Source organism: Carcharhinus amblyrhynchos, chromosome 9 (genome assembly GCF_965287045.1).
Source record: "Carcharhinus amblyrhynchos chromosome 9, sCarAmb.v2.hapA, whole genome shotgun sequence".
NCBI classification, from domain to species: Eukaryota; Metazoa; Chordata; class Chondrichthyes; order Carcharhiniformes; family Carcharhinidae; genus Carcharhinus; species Carcharhinus amblyrhynchos.
The window spans coordinates 74,344,149-74,367,895 of record NC_137332.1 but is presented as its reverse complement, the minus strand read 5'-3'; the positions used below and the strand labels follow the sequence as shown (position 1 = coordinate 74,367,895).

General features: G+C 43.0%; 1 protein-coding gene across 2 annotated transcripts in view; it reads right to left on the bottom strand.

Annotated features, from left to right (window-relative positions):
- LOC145347944 (uncharacterized protein C1orf21-like) overlaps window positions 1–23,747 on the bottom strand; it is a 206,739-nt gene that overhangs the window by 71,517 nt on the left and 111,475 nt on the right. For both annotated transcript variants that reach the window (XM_080195932.1, XM_080195934.1), the window contains exon 3: window positions 21,108–21,244. In XM_080195932.1, coding sequence (XP_080052058.1) covers window positions 21,108–21,244 — 137 coding nt within the window. The remainder of the gene's footprint in view (window positions 1–21,107; window positions 21,245–23,747) is intronic.

Genomic DNA, 23,747 nt, shown 5'->3' with positions numbered 1-23,747 from the left:
CCACAAACTTACTGATCACATCAGTTACACCTTCTTCCAAATCATTTATATATATCACAAATAGCAGAGGTCCCAGTACTCTCTCCCAGCAGAGAGCCCTGCAGAACACCACTGGTCACAGACCTCCAGCCGGAAAAAGACCCTTCCACTGCTACCCTCTGTCTCCTGTGGCCAAGCCAGTTCTCTACCCATCTAACCACCTCTGCTTTTATCCCATGAGATTTAAGCTTTTGCACCAACCTGCCATGAGGGACTTTGTCAAACGCTTTACTAAAATCCATATAGACGACATCCATGGCTCTACCCTCGTCAACCGTTTTTGTCACCTCCTCAAAAAACTCCACCAAATTTATGAGGCATGACCTCCCTCTTACAAAACCATACTGTCTATCACTAACGAGATTATTCCATTCTAAATGTGCATACATCCTATCTCTAAGGATCCTCTCCAACAATTTCCCTATCACGGACATCAAGCTCACCGACCTGGACAGGTATCTCATCTCTCAGTCGGAGAGCATTTTGGGGATAGTGATCATAATTCTATCTCCTTTACGTTGGCATTGGAGAGAGATAGGATCAAACAAGCTAGAAAAGTGTTTAACTGGAGTAGGGGGAATTATGAGGCTATCAGGCAGGAAATTACAAGCATAAATTGGAAAGCGGTTTTCTCAGTGAAATGTACAGAAGAAATGTGGCAAATTTTCAAGGAGTATTTGTGTGCAGTTCTGTACAGCAATGTCCCAATGAGACAGGGAAGTTATGGTAGGTTAAAGGAACCGTGGTGCACGAAAGCTGTATTGAATTTAGTCAAGAAGAAACAAAAAGCTTATAAAAGATTCAGGGAGCTAGGTAATGCTAGAGATCTAGAAGAGCATATGGCTAGTAGAAAGGAACTTAAGAAGGAAATTAGGAGACCCAGAAGGGGTCATGAGAAGGCCTTGGCAGGCAGGATTAAGGAAAACCTCAACGCATTCTACAAGTATGTGAACAGCAAGACGATAAGACATGAAGGAATACGACCTATCAAGTGTGACAGTGGGAAAGTTTGTATAGAACCGGCAGAAATTGCACATGTACTCAATGAATACTTTATTTCAGTATTCACAGCGGAAAAGGATCTTGGTGGTTATAGTGCAGACTTGCAGCGGACTGAAAATCTTGAGCGTGTAGGCATTAAGAAAGATGTGTTGGAGCTTTTGAAGAGCATAAAGTTAGATAAGTCGCTGGGACAGGATGGGATGTACCCCAGGTTACTGTGGGAGGCAAGGAAAGAGATTGCTGAGCTTCTGGCGATGATCTGTGCATCATCAACGGAGACGCGAGTGGTTCCGAAGGATTGCGGATGTGGTTCCTTTATTCAAGAAAGGTAGAAGAGATAGCCCAGGAAATTATAGACCAGTGAGTCTAATCTCAGTGGTTGGTAAGTTGATGAAGAAGATCCTGAGAGGCAAGATTTATGAACATTTGGAGAGGTATGATATGATCTGGATGAGAAAGTGGAGGGATGGGTTGGTAAGCATGCTGATGACACAAAGGGTGGAGGTGTTGTGGATTGTGTGGAGGGATGTCAGAAGTTGCAGCGAGTCATTGATAGGATGCAAGACTGGGTGGAGAAGTGGCAGATGACTTCAACCCAGATAAGCGTGTGGTGCTTCATTTTGGCAGGTCAAATAGGATGACAGATTATAATATTAAGGGTAAGACTCTTGGCAGTGTGGAAGATCAGAAGGATCTTGGGGTCCAGGTTCATAGGATGCTCAAAGCAGCTTCACAGGTAGAGGCTGTGGTTAAGAAGGCATATGGTGTACTGGTATTCATCAATCGAGGAACTGAGTTTAGGAGTCGGGAAATAATGCTGCAGCTGTATAAGACCCTGGTCAGACCCACTTAGAGTACTGTGCTCAGTTCTGATCACCTCATTACAGAAAGGATGTGGAAGCCATAGAAAGGGTGCAGAAGAGATTTACAACGATGTTGCCAGGATTGGGTGGCATGCCTTATGAGGGTAAGTTGAGAGAGCTCCGTCTTTTCTCCTTGGAGAGACAAAGGATGAGGCGTGACCTGATAGAGGTGTATAAGATGATGAGGGGTATTGATCGAGTGGATTCTTGGAGGCTTTTTCCCAGGGCTGAAATGGTTGCCACAAGAGGACACAGGTTTAGTAGGAGTAGGTACAGAGGAGATGTCGGGGTAAGTTCTTCACTTAGAGGGTCGGGGATGCGTGGAATTGGCTGCCGGCAGTGGTAGTGAAGGCAGATTCGATAGTCTTTTAAGAGACTTTTGGATAAGTACATGGAACTTCGTAAGGTAGAGGGTTATAGGTATGCCTAGTAGGTAGGGACATGTTCGGTGCAACTTGTGGGCTGAAGGGCTTGTTTGTGCTGTAGTTTTTTTTATGTCTCTATGTTGGCAGAATATAGCACTAAAGAATGTCAATATATTTTACCTTGCACTTATTGCATTCTATTTGAACAACCCAATATTCAATTTGCCACTGCAATCACCACCACCCACTGATTATGCTTCCAATATTTGGTTAACTAACAGATGAATTCATTCTGTTTTTGATCTACCTCATTTAATTGTTTTATCCTATATTTGATCAAATTTATGCTGCTTTAAATTAGTACAGGTTCAAAAAATATTTGTTAGACTGCAAAACATGTATTAATCTTTTAAATGTCAATTGCTTGTATATTCAAGTGATAATAAACAGCTTGATGAATATTAAGATGGTGGAAAAAGATTATACTCAAAACTCAAAGGCTTGTACTCGTTAGAATTTAGAAGAATGAGGGGAGATCTCATTGAGACATATAAGATGATGAATGGGATGGATAGGATAGAGGTGGAGAGGCTCTTCCCGCTCAGAAAGGACAGTAGGACTAGAGGGCACAGCCTCAAGATAAAGGGGGGGTCAGTTTAGAATGGAGTTGAGGAGGAACTTCTTCACTCAAAGGGTGGTGAATCTCTGGAATTCTCTGCCCGTTGAAGTGGTGGAGGATGCCTCGCTCAATATTTTTAAGACGCGGGTTGATAGGTTTTTGATAGGCAAGGGGATTAAGAGTTATGGGGAGAGGGCAGGAATGTGGAACTGAGCCACGACAGATCAGCCATGATCTTACTGAATGGCGGGGCAGGCTCGAGGGGCTAGATGGCCTACTCCTGCTCCTATTTCTTATGTTCTTATGTTCGATCACTGCTGGTTCAACACACCAATACTCTAACACACTCAGCTAAAAGGTTCATACCTTCTATTTATCGTGTAGCAAGGCCTTTCAACAGTTCAATGAATAGTAGTCACATCTTGGATTAAAGCAATGGTCAGGCACTTCCTAAGCCAGATGAGGCTGCAAGGCAAGGGGGATGATTACCTTGGCTCTGCAATCTAAGATCTAACTTGAGCTGGGAGCAGTCCTCTCAGATGAGTTCATGTTCCACCACTGAGAACACAATCCAGGCTGACATTGCACAGTGGAGCATAGAGGGAGTGTGTTTCATTGTCAAAAGGTGCCAGATTATGGGGTGAGAAGGCCCCAGTTATCCTCCGAGTGGGATACAAGACCCCTCAGTGGTACTTTCTTTAGATGAACAGAGGAATTCCGACCAGTGACTTGGCCAATATTAACCCCTCAACCAACATGGAAAAACAGTCATTTATTGATTGATGCTTGTGGGGTCTTGCCGGGCACAAACTGGCTGCGATGATTCCGGCATTACAATGGTGACTACAATTCAAAAATTCTTCATTGACAGTGAAGCACTTTGGGGCATCGTGAGGTTATGAAAGATGTCAAATGAATGCAAATCTGTGTCCCTTTTATTAACAACTTAAAGGAGAAAAATGGGAATATTTAAACTAAGATAACTTATTTCATGATTTTTTTTCTGAAATCAATAGCCGTATACAGAGACAGCTCAGTTCCTTATTAACACTTGCATACAAATGCTCTTTTTCTGCTTTAAAATGATTTTAAATCAACGTTTTTCAAATTATGTACTGCGAACAGAATAACACTGTACACTACGTTCCCTCTCATGTTTCCCGTTAATGTGAGGGATGAATGTTATGTGCACCAATATCAAGGCAACATGAAGACATGGGTCATAGTACAAACAAAAAGACTATACATAAAATGTACTTTTGAAAAGTTACCAGACGTATTGAGAAAGAAAAAGAACCCATGTTCACATGCTAATCCACAAATGACTAGATTTACATGGCAGTATTTGATGGGTTTTAATTTCTGTACCATAACCAATTCACTACCATACATGAAAGAGGCATTTTGTAAGTTTTTACATTGTAGTTTGTACTGTAGTCATTTGACAGAAAACAAGCCAAATTGTCACAGAGTCATAGAGGTTTATGGCATGGAAACACGCCTTTTAACCCAATTTGTCCATGCCACCCCCTTTTTTAAAAAAAAACACTAGTCCCAATTGCCCACATTTGGCCAATATCTCTCTATACCCATCTTACGCATGTAACTGTCTAAATGTTTTTAAAAGACAAAATTGTATCCCCCTCTACTACGATCTCTGCAGCTTGTTCCAGACATTTGACCCTCTGGATCCTTTTGTATTTCTCCCCTCTCACCTTAACCCGATGGCTTCGAGTTTTAGACCTCCCTACCTTTGGGAAAATACATCGACTATCTACTGATCTATGTCTCTCATTATTTCACAGGCCTCAATAAGATCAGTTATGAGCCTCCAACATTCCAGAGGAAAAAGACCCAGCCTTTCCAGCCTCTCTTTATAACTTAAATCAAATCTCGGTAGCATCCTAGTAAATCTTTTCTGCACGCTTTCTAATTTAGTAATATCCTTTCTATAATAAGGTGACCAGAACTGTACACAGTGTTATCCAAGTGTGGCCTTACCAATGTTTTGTACAACTTCAAAAATACACCCCAACTCCAGTATTCAATGTTCTGACCAATGAAACCAAGCAAGCCAAATGCCTTCTTCACCTATGACTCCACTTTCTGTCCACCTATGACTCCACTTTCAAGAAGCTATGAGTCTGTACCCTCTCTGTTCTTTAACTATCCCCAATGCCCCACCATTAACTGAGTGAGCCCTACCATGGTTCAATCTACCATAAATGCATCACCTCACATTTATCTAAATTAAACTCCATTTGCCATTTGTCAGTCCACTGGCCCAATTGATCAAAATCCCATTGCAATCCTGAATAATCTTCTTCACTGTCCACTATGCCACCAATCTTGGTCTCATCTGCAAACTTACTAACATGCCTCCTAAATTCTCATCCAAATGATTAATACAAATGACAAACAACAGTAGACCCAGCACTGATCCCTGTGGCACACCACTGGTCACAGGCCTTCAGTTTGAAAAACAAACCTCAACAACCACCTTCTGTCATCAAGCCAATTTTGTTTCCATTTGGCTATCTCACCTTGGATCCTGTGAGATTTAACCTTATGCAACAACCTAACATGTGGTGCCTTGTCAAAGGCCTTGCTAAAGTCCCATCAATTGTACTGCACTCATCTACCTTCTTGATTACCCCATCTCAATCACATTTGTGAGACATGATTTTCCACTCACAAAGCCATGCTGACTATCCCTAATCAGTCCTTGCCTCTCTAAATGCCTGTAGGTCCTGTCTTTCAGAATGCCTTCTAACAACTTACCCACTACAGATGTGAGGCTCACCGACCTATAGTTCCCAGGCTTTTCCCTGCAGCCCTTTTTAAACAAAAACACAATATTTACCACCCTCCAATCTTCAGGCACCTCACATCTTTGGCTATTGATGGTTCAAATATCTCTGCTAGAAGACCCGCAATTTCCTCTCTAGCCTCCCATAATGCTCTGGGATACATTTCATCAGGTTCCAGGGATTTATCTACCTTGATGCACTTTAAGACTTCCAGCACCTCCTCCTCCGTTTTATGTGCACTCAGGGCATCACTATTTATTTCCCCAAGTTCTTTAACATCTATGCCTTTCTCAACAGTAAATATGGATGGGAAGTATTCATTTAGGATCTCACCCATCTCTTGTGGATTCGCACATAGATGATCTTTTTGATCCTTAAGAGGCCCTACTCTCTCCTTAGTTACTCTTTTGCCTTTTATGTATTTGTAGAAGCTCTTTGGATTATCCTTTCCACTATCTGCCAAAACAATCTTGTGCCTCCTTTTTGCCCTCGATTTCTCTCTTAACTCTACTTCTACACCCTCTGTACTCTTCAAGGGATCCACTTGATCCCAACTGCCTACGCATATCATGTGCCTCCTTCTTCTTCTTGACCAGGGCCTCAACATCCCGAGTCATCCAGGGTTCCCTATTTCTCCGAACCTTGCCTGTCACTCTAAGAGGAATGTGCTTACCCTGAATCCTGGTTAACACTCTTTTGAATGCCTTCCACTTACCATACGTCCCTTTGCCTACCAACAGACTCCCCCAATTAACTTCTGAAAGTTCCTGTCTAATATCATCAAAATTGGCCTTGCCCCAATTTAGTATTTTAACTTCTGGGCCAGACCGATTGTTCTCCATAACTATCTTAAAACTAATGGAATTATGGTCGCTGGTCCCAAAGTGATCCCTCACTAACATTTCTGTCACTTGCCCTTCTTTATTTCACAAGTTTTGCCCCCTCCCTAGTTGAGCCATCCACACACTGAATGAAAAAGCCCTCCTGCATACACTCGGCAAATTTCTCTCCATCAAGCCTCTAATACTTTGGCTGTCCCAGTCAATGCTAGGAAAGTTAAAATCCCCTACTATTACCACCCTATTTTTATTGGAGCTATCTGTAATCTCATCACATTATTGCTCAATTTCCCACTGAGTATTTGAGGGCTTATAGTACAACCCTATCAAAGTGATTTCCCCCTTCTTATTTCACAGTTCTATCCATATTGACTCAGTGGGCAAACCCTCAGATATATCCCCTCTCAGTATTGCTGTGATATTTCCCCTAATTAAAAGTGCAACTCCCCCTCCTCTCTGACCTCCTGTTCTATCTTTCCTATTCCATCTGTACCCTGGAACATAGAGATTCAAGTCCTGTTGCTCCCTTAGCCATGTTTCAGTAATAGCTAAAATATCCCAATCCCACATACCCATCCATGCCCTTAGTTCATCTGCCTTGCCTGTCAGGCTGCTTGTATTGAAATAAATGCAGTTTTATCTTGATTTCCCTTGCTCCCTGCCCTGCTTTTGCTTGATCGGTTTCATACTAGGTCTCAATGACACAATTGATCTCAATGGCTCAATACAATTGATCTCTTTGGCTTGACCAGTTCAAGATTGAAGGAGCTGAGAAAGCTTGCCTTTTAGTGTGGAAAATGCAATTTGTATCATGAGTGCTTGAGACACTATCAAAACATTTTTGCCTTTATTTCATCATAACATCCTTTGAAGCTAAAATTAGTAAATTTATCAAAGAATAACCACATTTACCTGCACAATATTAACAGCAATGCTCAGATTTGCTAATTGAATCGCAATTGCTGTTTTAAAAAACAATTAAACTTAAAGTTTACATGCAACTTTGCCACATTCCCCAGCTTCCATTAGTTACAGAAGCTGGCTGTCCACAATATAGTAAGAAGTCTCACAACACCAGGTTAAAATCCAACAAGTTTATTTGATAGTAATCCCACAAGCTTTTGGAAATGGTGTTCCATCATTAGGCGTGTGGAAAGTTCTGATCAGAGGAGGACACATAAAGTCACACACAGTTTACAGAATACTGATTAGAATGCAAGTCTTTACAGTTAACCAACCTGCTATTCAAGTCTTAAAGATGCAGACAATGTGAGTGGAGATAGCATTAGCATAGGTTAAAGAAATGTGTATTGTCTCCAGACAGGACAGCAAGTGAAATTTGACAAGTCCAGGCAAGTCATGGGGGTTACACTTAGTGCGACATGAACCCAAAATCCTGGTTGACGCTGTCATGTGTGCAGAACTTAGCCATCAGTCTCTGCTCAGCGACTCTGTGCAGTCGTGTGTCGTGAAAGCCACCTTGGAGAACGTTTACCTGAAGATCAGAGATGGAATGCCCGAGACCACTGAAGTGTTCGCCAACAGGAAGGGAACAGTCTTGCCTGGTGATTGGTCGAGGAATGTTCATTTATCCATTGTCGTAGCGTCTACATGGTCTCCTTCGGACATCCTTTCCTGCAGCAGATTAGGTAGACAACGTTGGCCGAGTTGCAAAAGTATGTGCCGTGTACCTGGTGGATGGTGTTCTCACGCGAGATGATCTTCAGGTAAGCATTCTCCAAGGTGGCCTTCATGACACACGACAGCGCAGACTCGCTGAGCAGAGACTGATAGCCAAGTTCTGCACACGAGGACGGTATCAACCGGGATCCTGGGTTCATGTCGCACTGTATCCCCCATGACTTGCCTGGGCTTGTAAAATCTCACTTGCTGTCCTGTCTGAAGATAATACACATCTCTTTAACCTATGCTAATGCTATCTCTACTCACATTGTCTGCATCTTTAAGACTTGAATAGCAGGTTAGCTGTAAAGACTTGCATTCTAATCAGTATGCTATAAACTGTGTGTGACTTTATATGCCCTTCTCTGATCAGAACCTTCCACACACCTGACGAAGGAATACTGTTTCTGAAAGCTTGTGGGATTACTATCAAATAAACTGGTTGGACTTTAACCTGGTGTTGCGAGACTTTTTACTGCGTTTACCCCAGTCCAACGCCGGCATCTCTACATCACGTCCACAATGTAAACAGTGGACAATATTCTCCTTAATAAGCTGAAGAACTTCAAACAATTCTGCGAACAGTACGGTGGTTAGCACTGCGGCCTCACAGCACCAGGGACCTGGGTTCAAATCCTGTCTTGGGTGACTGTCAATGTAGAGTTTGCACATTCTTCCCACGTCTGTGTGGGTTTCCTCCCACAGTCCAAAAATGTGCAGGTAAGGTTAATTGGACATGTTAAATTGCCCCTTAGTGTCAAGTGAATTAGCAGTGTAAATATGTGGGGTTAAGAGGATAGGGCCGAGGTGGGATTGTTGTTGGTGCAGGTTCAATGGGCCAAATGGCTTCGTCCTGTACCATAGGGATTGTATGATATTTAAAATCTGACAGTGAATCCTCTACAGTCAATGTTTAATCTCACATGGGCTATCAGGTTAGTGTACTGCTCCCTGACAAACCCAATTCTTAAATAATTTAAACAAATTGGTTAAACTTCACAAATCCTTTTATAGAGGATAAATGATTAAAAGAAAGCACTCTGAATTCCTAACAGGCCAAACATTTAAGAACAGGTGAGGCAATACGAAAAGCCTACACAAGAGGTGCCTTGGTCAGAAAGAAATAAACATGTTTCTGGTCAGTATAGGCAGCTTTCCAGGGATGTGTTACAGGCACATTCAATATTTCTGCATTAAGAGATAGGGTCATTCAAATTTATCTTACGTACAGAAGGTAAATAGTGGTTTGAATTAGAAATCACTAGCTTCATCAGTCACCTAAAAAGGGTATAAAAGGTTATATAAGAGTATAAAAATTAACCTTTTCCCCAACATGACTCCAAGTGTCAATACTGCAGAGTCTGCATGGATCACTAAACATAATGGCTCAGGCTGCAATTCAAGATATCACTGACTGCAAGAAATTCAAGTTGGCAGTAAATTTATAACCAATTTAAAAACTCAATTAAAAGGGTCAAATGGACTAGAAACATTAACTAGGTTTCTTACTCCATAGATTCTGCCAGACATATTGAGTTTATCCAGCAATTTTGGTTTGTATTTCGATTTCCAGCATCCAAGGTATTTTGCTTTTACCGTCCTGTCCTTACTATACGGGATTGAAGATTCTTGTGCCATATTTAAAGTGCATTCAAACCGAGCTGACTTGATGGGATGAATGACCTAATTCTGCTCCTTCAGCTTACGGTCAAACAACTGATCACTCATAGTAAGCTAAGCCTATGGCATCACTGTTGCTATCCTCTTTGAGAGTCACCGGAAAAAGTGATGTCACAGAACAGATATTGAGTGGCTGCATAGTTCAGTGATCCCTTCCTACAGGTTCTCCCCCAGACCATCCAGGAAAGGCAGGGAGTGCTTTTCCCTCCCAACAGTGAAAGCAGGACACTGTCCCATGTGACCAAGATGGCATTAACCAAGGTTAAGCCGAGCTGAATGCCTTTGAGACTCACTTCAGAACCAAGAGTGGCACAGTAGTTCGCATGCTGCCTCACAGTGCCAGGGACCCAGGTTTGATTTTGAGCTTTGGTCACTGTCTGTGCAAAGTCTGCACCTTCTCCTCGTGTTTGTGTGAGTTTCTTCCCAGTTCTCCAGTTTCCTCCCAAAAGAAGTGCTGATTAGGTGCATTAGCCATGCTAAAATTCTCCCTCAGGCACCAACGTAGACGAGGGGATTTTCACATTAACTACACTGCAGTGTTAATGTAAGCCTACTTGATAAATTAACAAACTTTAAACAGAACTATTATGCAGTGCAGGGAAAAGATGAACGATCTCCTGTGATCTGCCAAAGTGGCACCTTCTAATCACTTCAAAGTGACAAGGGCATCAGGCAGTGCAAGCGTGTAAGTTCACAGCGATGTTGTACAAGCTTGGGGGTTGCAAAACTCAGTAAGCAGGTGAGATCCTTGCACTCAATGTGTGTATCAGGCACAAAGTGCTGCCAATGTTCTATCAGTTGCAGGTGATCTTGCTTGTTAATCATTTACTGGGGAGATCTTAGGAACTGACATGCACAATCTGGTTCTTAAATTGTTCGTGAACCACTGGATCAACCAGAAGGGTTATCTGCAGGCCACACAAACACAAAACAGAAGAGAGCGGCCGAAACCAATGGCTGTGTCCTGGACTTAAACTGCTTATGCCATTCAAGGAGGAAGCCGTTTATATAACTGAAATCATGCCTGCAGCAATAGCAAAGCTGGAGGTTTCCAGGAAGCCAGAGGGGATGCCTCCAATCTGCAGCTGTCAGATACACTGATCAACTTAATAAGGAAGCTTGGTTAGACATCCACTGAATCTTTCTCTTTTCCACTCCAGGTACCAGCAAAACACAAGAGGAAAAGAAAGCAAGACAGCCCACTCACAGCTCCAACTCCACCACTTAATCCTTACAGGGTTCCCACACCAGGTGTGTGTGTGTGTGTGTGTGTGTGTGTGTCTGTCTGATTGTGTGGATGATTGAGCGGATATGCTCGTGTGTGGATGCGCATGTCTGCAGGTGAGAGGATACGTGCATGTGTGTGAGACGCAAGTGCGTGTGAATGTGAGAGTGATGCGAGTGCATGTGAATTTGGGAGAGACTGGAGTATGTGTGTGAATGTCAGGGAGACATCAAGGGATATGGAGTTACTGAGAGAGTTGGCAATCAGGGACCTATTATAAGAACTTCTTTACTCAAAGCGCAATCTATGGGGCCATATGTTCTACTCATGCTATTCATCCATGTTTCTGGTTCTGCCTGTGAAAGCTCTCTTTAAGATCTACTCCCCACTGGGGGCAGATGTAAAGGTGACATGAGCGCACCGTTGCTTAAATAAAAATTCACGTTGTTGTAAACGTGCCGTGCGTACAGACTCTAAGAACATGGAAAAAATTTAATTTCTACTAACAGGTGTCCAAGTTCACGGGAGAGTGGAGTACTCTTCAGGTAATCCAATAAAAAAAGTCAAACAACGTTGGTCCGAGGAAATGGATGTTCTGCTCTGGGACTGCTTCGAGTCAGCGGACTAGTCAATATTTAAGAACTCAATGACCAACCTGAATGAGTACGCCACTACGGTAACAGACTTCATTAGCTAGTACATGGAAGACTACTTGCCAAAGAAGCAATTCCATGTGTTTTCTAACCGGAAACCATGAATGAACAGGGATATCCACTGCTTGTTCAAGTCCAGGTCTGAAGTGTTCCAGTCAGGTGATCCTGACCTATACAAAAAAATCCAAATACAACCTACAGAGATCTATCAAAAGATGTCAAAAGACAGTAACGGACCAAGCTAGAGGCCCAGGCGAGCCACATGGACTCCCATCAATTATGGCAAGGTCTGCAAGACACAACAGTAGAATTGACTGCACCAATGCATATCCCTCCCCTTTGAACTCAATACATTCTATTTCTGTTTTGAACAAGAAGTCAGGAAGAGCACGCGTTACATCCAATGACCCAGAAGCCTTGACCGAATTGGTATCTGAGGTCACCATCACAGACATCAAATCAGCCTTTTTTGCTCATTGTTCCTGTGGAGCAGAGTCGAGAGGCAGCGATTTTTGGGCGTGCGAGGAGGCAAAAACAAGGTATATTTTTCTGTTTATTCCGTTTAACTTTTTATTTTTAGTGCTAAGTCGCGAGTTTCGGCGGTTTTTTTTTAAATTAGTTAGAAACCGGAAGTCGTCACTAGGACGCTTACCGGTAGTTGTAGTTTTTTTTTCTCGTGCCCCTAACACTATAAATTAGTGCAGAGAGGATTCCCGATTCTCTACACTGGTAGAGAATCCCACCCTTCCACCTCCTCTAACCTAATTATAAGTGTGAGGGAAGTTTTTTTTTATATTTTTACTTTTCTGCTGGTAATTGATTCAGGGATGGCAGTTCAGGCTGTAAGCTGCATCTCCTGTGGGATGTATGTAGTGAGGGACTCCCACAGTGTTTCAGGTGATTTTACTTGTGGGAAGTGTGTTAGATTGCAGTTTCTGGAGGAGCGTGTAAAGGAGCTGGAAGGGGAATTAGAGGAGCTCCGTATAATTCGGGAAGTGGAGGAGGACATAGAAAGGAGTTATAAGGAGATAGTCACTCCTAGGAATAAGTCTTGGGTCACTGCCAGGAAGAGGGGCAAAAAGCAGTTGGGGGGACAATCCCCTGGGGCTGTTCCCCTCCAAAATAGGTTTTCGGTCCTGGAGGCTACAGTTGAGGAGAAATCAACTGGGGATAGCCAAAGGGAGCAGGTCTCTGGCAAGCCTCAGGTGGTTAGGGGTAAGAGATTGGGCCTCGTGATTGGGGACTCCACAGTTATGGGGACGGATAGGAGAGTTGGAGGTAAGGGTAGGGACTCTGGGCTGGTGTGTTGCCTACCAGGGGCTGGGGTCCAGGATGTATCGGACAGAGTATTCAGGACTCTTAGGGGAGAGGGAGATCAACCCCAAGTTATAGTTCATGTGGGGACACATGACATAGGGAGATTAAGGGAAGGGGATATTAAGCAAAGATTTATGGAGTTGGGGTGGAAACTAAAGGCGAAGTCAGAAAGAGTAGTTATATCTGGACTCTTGCCTGTGCCACGGGATAGTTTAGAGAGGAATAGGGAGAGGGAAAGTTTGAACTCGTGGCTGAGGGGATGGTGCAGGAGGGAGGGGTTCAGGTACTTGAGCAATTGGGGCTCATTCTGGGGAAGGTGGGACCTCTATAAGAGGGATGGTCTACACCTGAACCAGAGGGGAATCAATATCCTGGGGGGTAAATTTGCAAAAGCGATGCAGGAAGGTTTAAACTGATTCGGAGGGGGGGAGGGATAGTGAGGAAAGGGGGTGAAAGTGAGGGGGGCATAGTTGGGGAATGCAAGGCACGGCATAGTGGGGGTGGGGCGGAGCAGGGTTTGAAATGCGTGTACTTTAATGCGAGGAGTATTCGCAATAAAGTGGATGAACTTGCAGCGTGGATCAGTACCTGGGACTTTGATGTTGTGGCCATTTCTGAGACATGGATAGAGCAGGGTCAGGAATGGATGTTGCAGGTTCCGGGGTACAAATGCTTTAGTCGGAGTAGAGAAGAAGGTAGAAGGGGGGGTGGGGTAGCATTGCTAGTCAAGGACTGTATCACAGTGTCGGAGAGAAAGTTTGATGAGGACTTGTCAGTTGAGGTAGTATGGGCGGAGATTAGAAATAGGAGAGGAGAGGTCACCCTGTTGGGAGTCTTTTATAGACCTCCTAAAAGTTCTAGAGAGGTTGAGGAAAGGATTGTGGAGACAATCCTGGTTAGGAGTGAAAGTAATAGGGTAATTGTTATGGGGGACTTTAACTTTACGAATATTGATTGGAGTTGCTATAGTTCTAGCTCGCTAGAGGGGTCAGTGTTTGTACAAAGCGTGCAGGAAGGTTTTTTGTCTCAGTATGTAGACAGGCCAACTAGAGGTGAGGCTATATTGGATTTGGTGCTGGGAAATGAGCCAGACCAGGTGCTAGACTTGGAAGTTGGTGTGCATTTTGGTGATAGTGACCACAATTCGGTTACGTTCACCTTAGTGATGGGAAGAGATAGGCATGAACCTCGGGTCAGCAATTTTAGCTGGGGTAAGGGCGATTATGAGGCTATCAGGAGTGAATTAGGAAGCATGGATTGGATTAGGGGATTACAGGGACTGGGAACGTCTGAAATGTGGAGTTTTTTCAAGGAGCAGCTACTGCGAGTCCTTGATAGGTATGTCCCTGTCAGGCATGGTGGATTTGGTAGATCTAGGGAACCGTGGTGCACTAAAAGAGTTGAGTCGATGGTTAAAAAGAAAAAGGAGGCTTATGTTCGGATGAGATTGGAGGGCTCAGATAGTGCACTAGAAAGCTTTAGATTGGCTAGGAGGGAGTTGAAGAGTGAGTTGAGAAGGGCTAAAAGAGGACATGAGAAGACTTTGGCTGATAGGATTAAGGAGAATCCTAAGGCGTTCTATAGGTATGTCAAGAACAGAAGGTTGGTCAGGGCAAGATTAGGGCCAGTTACAGACAGCAGGGGGAAGTTGTGTGTGGAACCGGAGGAGATTGGAGAAGTATTGAACCAATATTTCTCTTCGGTGTTCACGCAGGGGGACATGAATATAGCTGAGGAGGACATTGGGTTGCAGGGGTGTAAAATAGACAGTATTACGGTTGATAAAGGGGATGTGCTGGAAATTCTTGAGGGGCTGAAAATAGATAAGTCCCCTGGTCCGGATGGGATCTACCCTAGGATTCTCTGGGAGGCTAGAGAGGTGATTGCAGAGCCTCTGGCTCAGATCTTCAGGTCGTCATTGGTCTCTGGTGTAGTCCCGGAGGATTGGAGGATAGCGAATGTTGTCCCATTGTTTAAGAAGGGGAACAGAGACTTTGCCGGGAATTATAGACCGGTGAGTCTTACTTCTGTTGTGGGCAAGGTTTTAGAAAAAATTATTAGGGATAGGATTTATAGTTATTTGGAGTGTAATGAATTGATTAGAAATAGTCAGCATGGTTTTGTAGCAGGTAGGTCGTGCCTTACTAACCTTATTGAGTTTTTTGAGAAGGTGACCAAAGAGGTGGATGGGGGCAAGGCAGTTGACGTGGTATACATGGATTTTAGTAAGGCGTTCGATAAGGTTCACCATGGTAGGCTTCTGCAGAAAATGCAGATGTATGGGATTGTGGGTAATCTAGGAAGTTGGATCAGGAATTGGCTATCAGATAGGAGACAGAGGGTGGTGGTGGATGGTAAATATTCATCATGGAGTACAGTTACGAGTGGTGTGCCTCAGGGATCTGTTTTGGGGCCACTGTTGTTTGTAATTTTTATTAATGATCTGGATGAGGGTATAGTTGGGTGGATTAGTAAATTTGCTGATGACACCAAAGTTGGAGGTGTGGTAGATTGTGAGGAAGGGTGTCATAGTCTGCAGGGAGACTTAGATAGGTTGCAGAGCTGGGCCGAGAGGTGGCGGATGGAATTTAACGCGGAGAGGTGTGAGGTAATTCACTTTGGTAGGAGCAACAGATGTGTCGAGTATAGGGCTAACGGGAGCACTTTGAATAGTGTGGATGAACAGAGGGATCTAGGTGTGTGTGTACATAGATCCCTGAAAGTTGGGAATCAAGTAGATAAGGTTGTTAAGAAGGCGTACGGTGTCTTGGCGTTTATTGGTAGGGGGATTGAATTTAGGAGTCGCAGTGTAATGTTGCAACTGTACACTACTCTAGTGCGGCCGCACTTGGAGTACTGTGTGCAGTTCTGGTCCCTGCATTACAAGAAGGATGTGGAGGCGTTGGAGAGGGTGCAGAGGAGGTTTACTAGGATGTTGCCTGGTATGGTGGGGAGGTCCTATGAGGAGAGACTGAGGGATTTAGGGTTGTTTTCGTTGGAAAGAAGGCGGCTAAGAGGGGATCTTATTGAAACATATAAGATGATTAGAGGTTTAGATAGGGTGGATAGTGATAGCCTTTTTCCTCGGATGGAGAAAGCTAGCACGAGGGGGCATGGCTTTAAATTAAGGGGGGGTAGCTACAGGACGGATGTCAGGGGTAGGTTCTTTACCCAGCGGGTGGTGAGGGATTGGAATGCCCTGCCTGCTGCAGTTGTAAATGCGTCTAGTTTGGGGGCGTTTAAGAGATCTCTGGATAGGTTTATGGACGAAAAGGGATTGGTATAGGCTAGTGGGTCATTGTTTTTGTAACTGGTCGGCGCAACATCGTGGGCCGAAGGGCCTGTTCTGCGCTGTAATGTTCTATGTTCTATGTTTTTGAAAGTCACCCCATGGAAAGCGGCTGGCCCGGAATGGATACCCAGACGAGTACTCAGAAGCTGCACGGACCAGCTGGCAGGGGTATTCACAGACATCTTTAAACTCACTTTACACCAATCTGACATCCCTACCTGCTTCAAGACGACGACTATCATCCCTGTACCAAAGGAAAACTAGGCATCGTGCCTTAATGACTATCATGTGGTGGCTCTGACATTCATCATTATGAAGTGCTTCAAAAAATTAGTAATGGCATGGATCAAATCTGGCCACCCAGAATGCCTGGATCCACTACAGTTCACCTACAGCAGATGCCATCTCTCTGGTCCAACTACAACCCTGGAACACCTGGTTAATAAAGACACTTATGTCAGATTCCTATTTATTGACTACAACACCATTATTCTGACAAAACTCATCTCCAAACTCCATGGCCTGGGGCTTGGCTCTTCCCTTTGTGACTCGATCCTGGATTTCCTAACCCACAGGCCGGAATCATGAAGGATAGGCAACAACACCTCTACAATCATCCTCAACACTAGTGCCCCACAAGGCTATGTCCTCAGCCCCTTACTATAATTCCTAAACACCTATGACTGTGTGGCCCAATTTCCCTCCAATTCGATTTTCAAGTTTGCTGATGAGAGCACTGTCGTGGGTGAGATCACAAACAACGATGAGATAGATTACAGGAAAGAAATAGAGAATCTGGTGAACTGGTGTGACTACAGTAATCTCTCCCTCAATGTCAATAAAATGAAGGAGATAGTCATTGACTTCAGTAAAAGTAGTGGAGGACATGCCCCTGTCCATATTAATGGGAATGAAGTTGAAATAGTCAAGAGATTTTTGTTTAGTTTTTGTGTGTCCAGATTACCAATAATCTGTCCATGTCCCTCCACACCAACATTGTAGTTAAGAAAGCTCACCAAAGCTTCTACATTCTCAGGAGGCTAAGGAAATTCAGCATGTTCGCAATGACTCTCAGACTCTCATTAACCTTTACAGATGCACCCTAGAGAGCATCCTTTCTGGGTGTATCACAGCTTGGTATGGCTCCTATCCTGACCAAGACCGGAAGAAACTATATACCACAATCAATAAGGACTGGAAACGACACCTCCTCAATGATCACCCTCAACACTGGTGCCCCACAAGGCGCTGTCCTCACCCCTTACTATTCTCTTTTGACACTTGAGTGTGTGCCCAAATTCCACTCCAACTCCATTTTCAAGTTTGCTGATGACAGCACCACAGTGGGATGGATCTCAAACAATGATGCGACAGAGTACTGGAAAGAATTAGAGAATTCGGGAAAATGATGCGACAACAACAATCTCTCCTGCAATGTCAGTAAAATGAAGGAGATAGTTATCCTCTTTAGGAAACATGCCTCTTCTATATTAATGGTGATGAAGTGGAAATAGTTGAGAGCTTCAAGTTTCTAAGTGACCAGATCATCAATAACTCATCTTCATTCTTCCACACTGATGCTATAGTTAAGAAAGTCCATCAACATCTCTACTTCCTCAGGAGGCTAAGGAAATTCGGATGTCCGTTACGACTCTCATCAATTTTTACAGATGCACCATATATAACATGCTTTCCAGATGTGTCACAGCTTGGTATGGCTCCTGCTCTAACCAAGAATGCAAGAAACTGCGAAGGTTATGAACATAGCACAGCCCATATGCAAACCAACCCATTCATTGACACTTCCTCGGCAAAGCAGCCAGCATAATCAAGGACACCACGCACCCTGGACATACTGTCTTCTATCTTGTTCCTTTGGGAAAAAGATACAAAAATGTGAGGTCACATACCAACCAACTCAAGAACAGCTTCTTCCCCGCTGCCATCAGACTTTTGAATGGATCTACCTTTTATTAAGTTGATCTTTCTCTACATCTTAGCTATAACTATAACATGACCTTCTGCGCCCTCTCCTTTCCTTCTCCCCTATGTGCTCTATGAATGGTATGCTTTGTCTGTATAGTGCACGAGAAAAAACACTTTTCACTGTATACCAGTACGTGACAATAATAAATCAAATCAAATCACATATTTGGTGCAAGGGTTCTGTATATCAGCACAGCTTAGCAGATGTAAAGGATAACACCACAAGCAGAGCTGCCATTAAATAATTCAAGCATCATAAATCAAGGTACATTAGAGCATTAATGTGTGCTACAAAAAATGAACCACTGCCTGCCAGCCAACAGAGGACTGCAAACAAGATAATAAAGTACTACCAGCTTATTCTGTCTGGAATCTAAGCTACTAGATTGTCACAGGCCTGTCTGTCACATCATGCTCTTACAAGGGCCTCTGCAACATCCTGGCCTTCGTCATCGCCAATGCCTTCCCTGTCTTTATCATCAGAAGAGGCATAACATCCCCATTTGTGCAAGGTTGTGCAGCTGTGGACCCTGTCAGTGATACTGAAGACTTGAACTTCAGCCCTCGCCAAGCTGTTCCAGTACAGTAACAATGCAGGCATTCACCAGAAAATGTTGAAAACTGCCCAGATGAGCCCTGTCCACAAAAAGCAACACAAAATCAAACTGGTCAGTTAACACCCCATCAGCCCACTCTCAATTATCCCCCAGGGGCACTTGGCTCCAGACCTCGTTACAGCATTTTTCCAGAATTGAGGGGAGAGTAACCACCCTTGAAATTAAGGCAGCTTTTAACTGAGTGTGGCATCAAGGAGGCAAAGACCCTTCGGCAGCACTATCCAAACTAATTATCTCCACCACCTAGAAGAACAAAGGCAGTAGACAGCTGGGAACATCACCACCAGCAAGTTGCCCTTCAAGCCACACACCATCCTGAACTATACTGCCAATCCTTCACTGTCATTGGGTCAAAAACCTGAAACTGCCTTCCAGCAGCACTACACCAGATGGAGTGAAGTGGTTCAAGAAAGGAGCATTCCACCTCCTCCTTGAGGAGGATTTGAGATGAGCAACAAATGCTGGTCTAATGCTCATATTCCATGAAAGAACAGAAAAAATTCTGCTCCCAGCACTTTCAAAGTTGCCATTTGGCTCGTTCTGTGTTCACTCGAAAAGAAAAGGATATTTACAGAAGTTTTGGTTCAATCTGTCCCTCAATTTCTTTGATTCAAATGTAAGAAATTGCAAGAAGATTTGTCAAATTTGAATTGCTGAATGATTTACAAATGCCTGGAGACATCTGACAAGAGATGTGTGCACCCGAAGGATGTAGCATACGATGAAATAAATTAAGTCAACTCACACCTTCAGCCAGTAAACACAAAATAAACCTGGGGATGTTTGTTCCAAATACATAAGCATTTGTACATGTTCCAGCAGCCATTAACCAGATTTGAATGATCCAGCAGAACAAAATCTTATCCTCACTTTAATACATGAAAACAGAAAACGTTGGAATTACTCAGCAGGTCTGGCAGCCTCTTGGGGATCAAAATGAAGATGGCCGACACTTAGAAACTGTCTTTCATGACCACTGAACATCTGAAAGCATTTTACAATCAACAAAGTATTTTGTGTGGTCACTGCCCTAATGTAGAAAATGCAGCAGCCAATTTGGACACATCTGTGGAAAATGCATGGGTAATCTGTTTTTTCTCTTGTGACATGAACTGTGGAATAATGACACCGGGGATAACTTCTCTGCACTGTTCTGAATTGTGTCCTGAGGTGTTTTACATCCACCTGAAATGGCAGGTGAGGTTTGACGTCTCATCTCACAGAGGGCATCTCTGGCAGTGCAGCACTAGAATGTTAGCCTAGATTTTTATGCACAAGTGCTTGAGTGGAACTTCAACCCACAACCTTGTCATTTAAGGGGGGAGCATATTAAAACTGAGCCATGTTTGATACGGTTGACCCTTTGATTTGGAACGTTAACTCTTATTTCTCTCTCTTCAGAATGCAGACACTTGCAGCATTTTCTGTTTTGAGTTCAATATCCCAGCATCTGCAAGGTTTTACTTTTTAATAAAGCTAGGACAAGTTATTTCTCCCGTTTTTTGTTGTCAGCCTGACTTGCTTCACTAACAACGATTACAAAACAAAGAGGAACTCCATTCCTTCAAAGAACATTGCATATTTTGAAGTGTTGAAAGAATGAATGAATTTTACAATCTGTTATGCAGATAGCCTAATTACAACACTGCAAAGACCAATTTGCTATTTTTGTATTTATACATCTCTGAACTCTCCTATTCCTCAGTTTTCAAGTGCAATAATCACGGATATCATACTTTACTCACAAAATAAAACCTTGGAAAGGAAAATTTCTTCATAATAACTTCCTATTATAATTCTGGGAGATCATAAGGTCAGCCACAACTACATGCTTCCATTTAAATTACTATTCTATAGGTTCTGCTGGCCTTCTATAGATTTGACAGTAAATTGGGAGAAAGGCCAGGTGGATAGCATGCTCCTCAATTTTAAAATAGCAATATTTAACAAATGTTTAACTGAAACACCTAAATGGAAAGCCAAAATCATTGGAGCCTCTGTCATCACTACAACCAGATAATTAGAGCTCTGTGGAAATGGTTTCCTATCCCGGACTGGTTTACATGTCTTTTTATTTAGTACTGGCCCTGGTTTCAAATTGACAGTCTCATTCTTACCAGGTTCTCTTGGTTCCTGGCAGCAACTTTCTGTTCATCTTCATGACCAGCATGTCCTTTCTCAGACCAATCCGATTCTTCCCGGTTAACATTCTTCATGTATTTCACCTCTTCAACTGTTCTAATCCTGAACTCCTCTGTAAAATGAAAACAGCAGAATTAGAAAGAAAGGCAATGACTGTTAAAGTCACCCTGAGACAAGAGGAGTGGTAATCTGCAAAAATCACTAAGGGGGAGGCTATGGCATTGTGGTATTGTCACTAGACTAGCAGTCCCTGGGTTCTAATCTCACCGTGACAAATAAATCAGGAGTTAAAAGTCTAATGATGACCATGAAACCATTGTCAATGGTTTTAAAAACCCATCAGGTTCACTACTCTCCTTCACATTTCCCTCATGCTTAGTCAAGAACTGCTCTACCCAAGGTTTTGTAACACAGTGGATAAAGTTACACTCTTGGAGCCAGGAGCTCTAGGTTTAAGTCCTAACCCAGGACTTGATGGCCAAGGAAGAGGCATTCATAATGCAGCAAAATTGATTAAGTAACAATGTGCAAATCCTTGCAGCACATGCCTACAATAGCGGGTGAGAAGTGTGGGAGGGATTCCTGATCAGCCATATGATGGAAATAAATCGGAGTCTCTATCATCAATAGCCATGGTTCCAGTTGCTGTGGCAACTACCTGTGACTATAGCAACTTGGGTTCTTTGAGGGGTTGGTTGGATGGCCAATGTTGATCAGAGTCAATGCAAACCCCACTCCAGCTTGGATAGATTCAGGACTGGTCTCATTACCATACCCTTGGTGGAGGTGATAGAACCATGAGCTGTAACCTGCCTCTCGGAAAGACAGCAAGGAGAAGAAAAAGAATTACTTTCCTGCCTTTTAGTATCCTTGGTAACAGGATTAACAGTGGTTTATTTCTAACACACTAAGCTCACTTTGGATCAATGACTATGAAACACAATCAGACATTTTACAGGCTAGAAACATTAACGTGTATATGAAACACAGTAACATATTAAACACAACTCAGTGGTGATTTAATTATGCGCCAACTCAAATGTCTGGTTAAAAGCCAAGTTATCCAGTTTCCTGACTATTGGTGAAATGTGCTTCACTGGTCAGTTTTCCCACTCCAATTTCAGTACCAGCATAATGCCTTTCAGATGGAGTTAAATCTGACTCTTCTCACTGCTTTTCAACCAGTGTCTGAGCTGACCAAGTCCAGGAAATCCACACTGCTTTCTTCCCTAAATCAGATTAGAGGATGATTTATACTCTTGATGAGAGATGGCTTGCCTATTGTTTTCTGAACAGATAAATAACAATCACTGTATTCAAATACCACAGTCCTTGCCTTACAGATGTTTATAAATGAAGAACCAAAAAATAGGCACCATTCTATCTTGCCAGATGCAAGAGTTTACTTAGCATGCATGTTTCAGAGAAAGGAATTGAGCACAAGCAGAAACAATGGCTAAACGATTAAATCCATAGCTCATACAGCTCTCATGTGATTAACATTGAGATGTCATTAACAATTTAAATTAATGACCCCATCTAATCTAGCATAAAATCTATCCTTTGATCAGCAGCCATTCACTAAAATGGAACTATAGAACCAAGAATATTTGAGCATTGATAGCCAGTCAAACTACTGTGCCTGTTGAATCATTATTCGGGTAATCCAAAACCTTATCCCTCTGTTACACAAAGCCCTGTATCTGTCAATGTGTCAAGCATTTGTTAGTTATTTTTCATTAAAAAAAAAGCAACGCTCTCTGCCTTACCCACTTCTTGTGCTAAGGAACACCATGCTCTATCAACCCTCTGCTAAGAGAACTTTCTGCTCAGTGCTCTCTCACAATGCAAAAGAAAAATGAAATTAGATTTAGTCTCCAAAACATTAATATGCTGTTTTTCGTTTCCAAAATTGCAGAAAAGCTGATGAACAATAGTTTTCAATAAAATTGTTGAGTTAAATGAGATGCTGTATCTGAACAGTATAGTTTTTAGTTCACAACTAGGCTGACTCTGGCCACAATGAAAAGCTTAGCAGTACGGTACGGCATGGTAGCACAGTGGTTAACACTGCTGCTTCACAGCTCCAGGGTTCTGGGTTCGATTCTCGGCTCGGGTCACTGTCTGTGTGGAGTTTGCACATTCTCCTCGTGTCTGTGTGGGTTTCCTCCGGGTACTCCGGTTTCCTCCCACAGTCCAAAGATGTGCGGGTTAGGTTGATTGGCCATGCTAAGAAATTGCCCCTTAGTGTTCAGGGTAGCAGAGGTTAGAGGGATTAGTGGGTATAATATGTAGGAATATGAGGGTAGGGCCTGGGTGAGATTGTGTTCGGTGCAGACTCAATGGGCCGAACGGCCTGTTTCTGCACTGTAGGGTTCTATCTATCTACTCAACAACACTCTTTATATCTTCACAGTTCTTCTATATTAAAGCTGTTTGTTTTCAAGTTAATATAGCTTTTAAGGGTCTTACAGCTTGTGTAAAATATGGATGTGGTGGGATGTCTACACTCCTACTCAATGCATTTAGAATGGATTTTATACTGGTTCGGTTTTCAGGAGTAGCACTGTTCCCGTAACTGTATGTCCAGCAGTATATACATTAGCAGCAGGGAG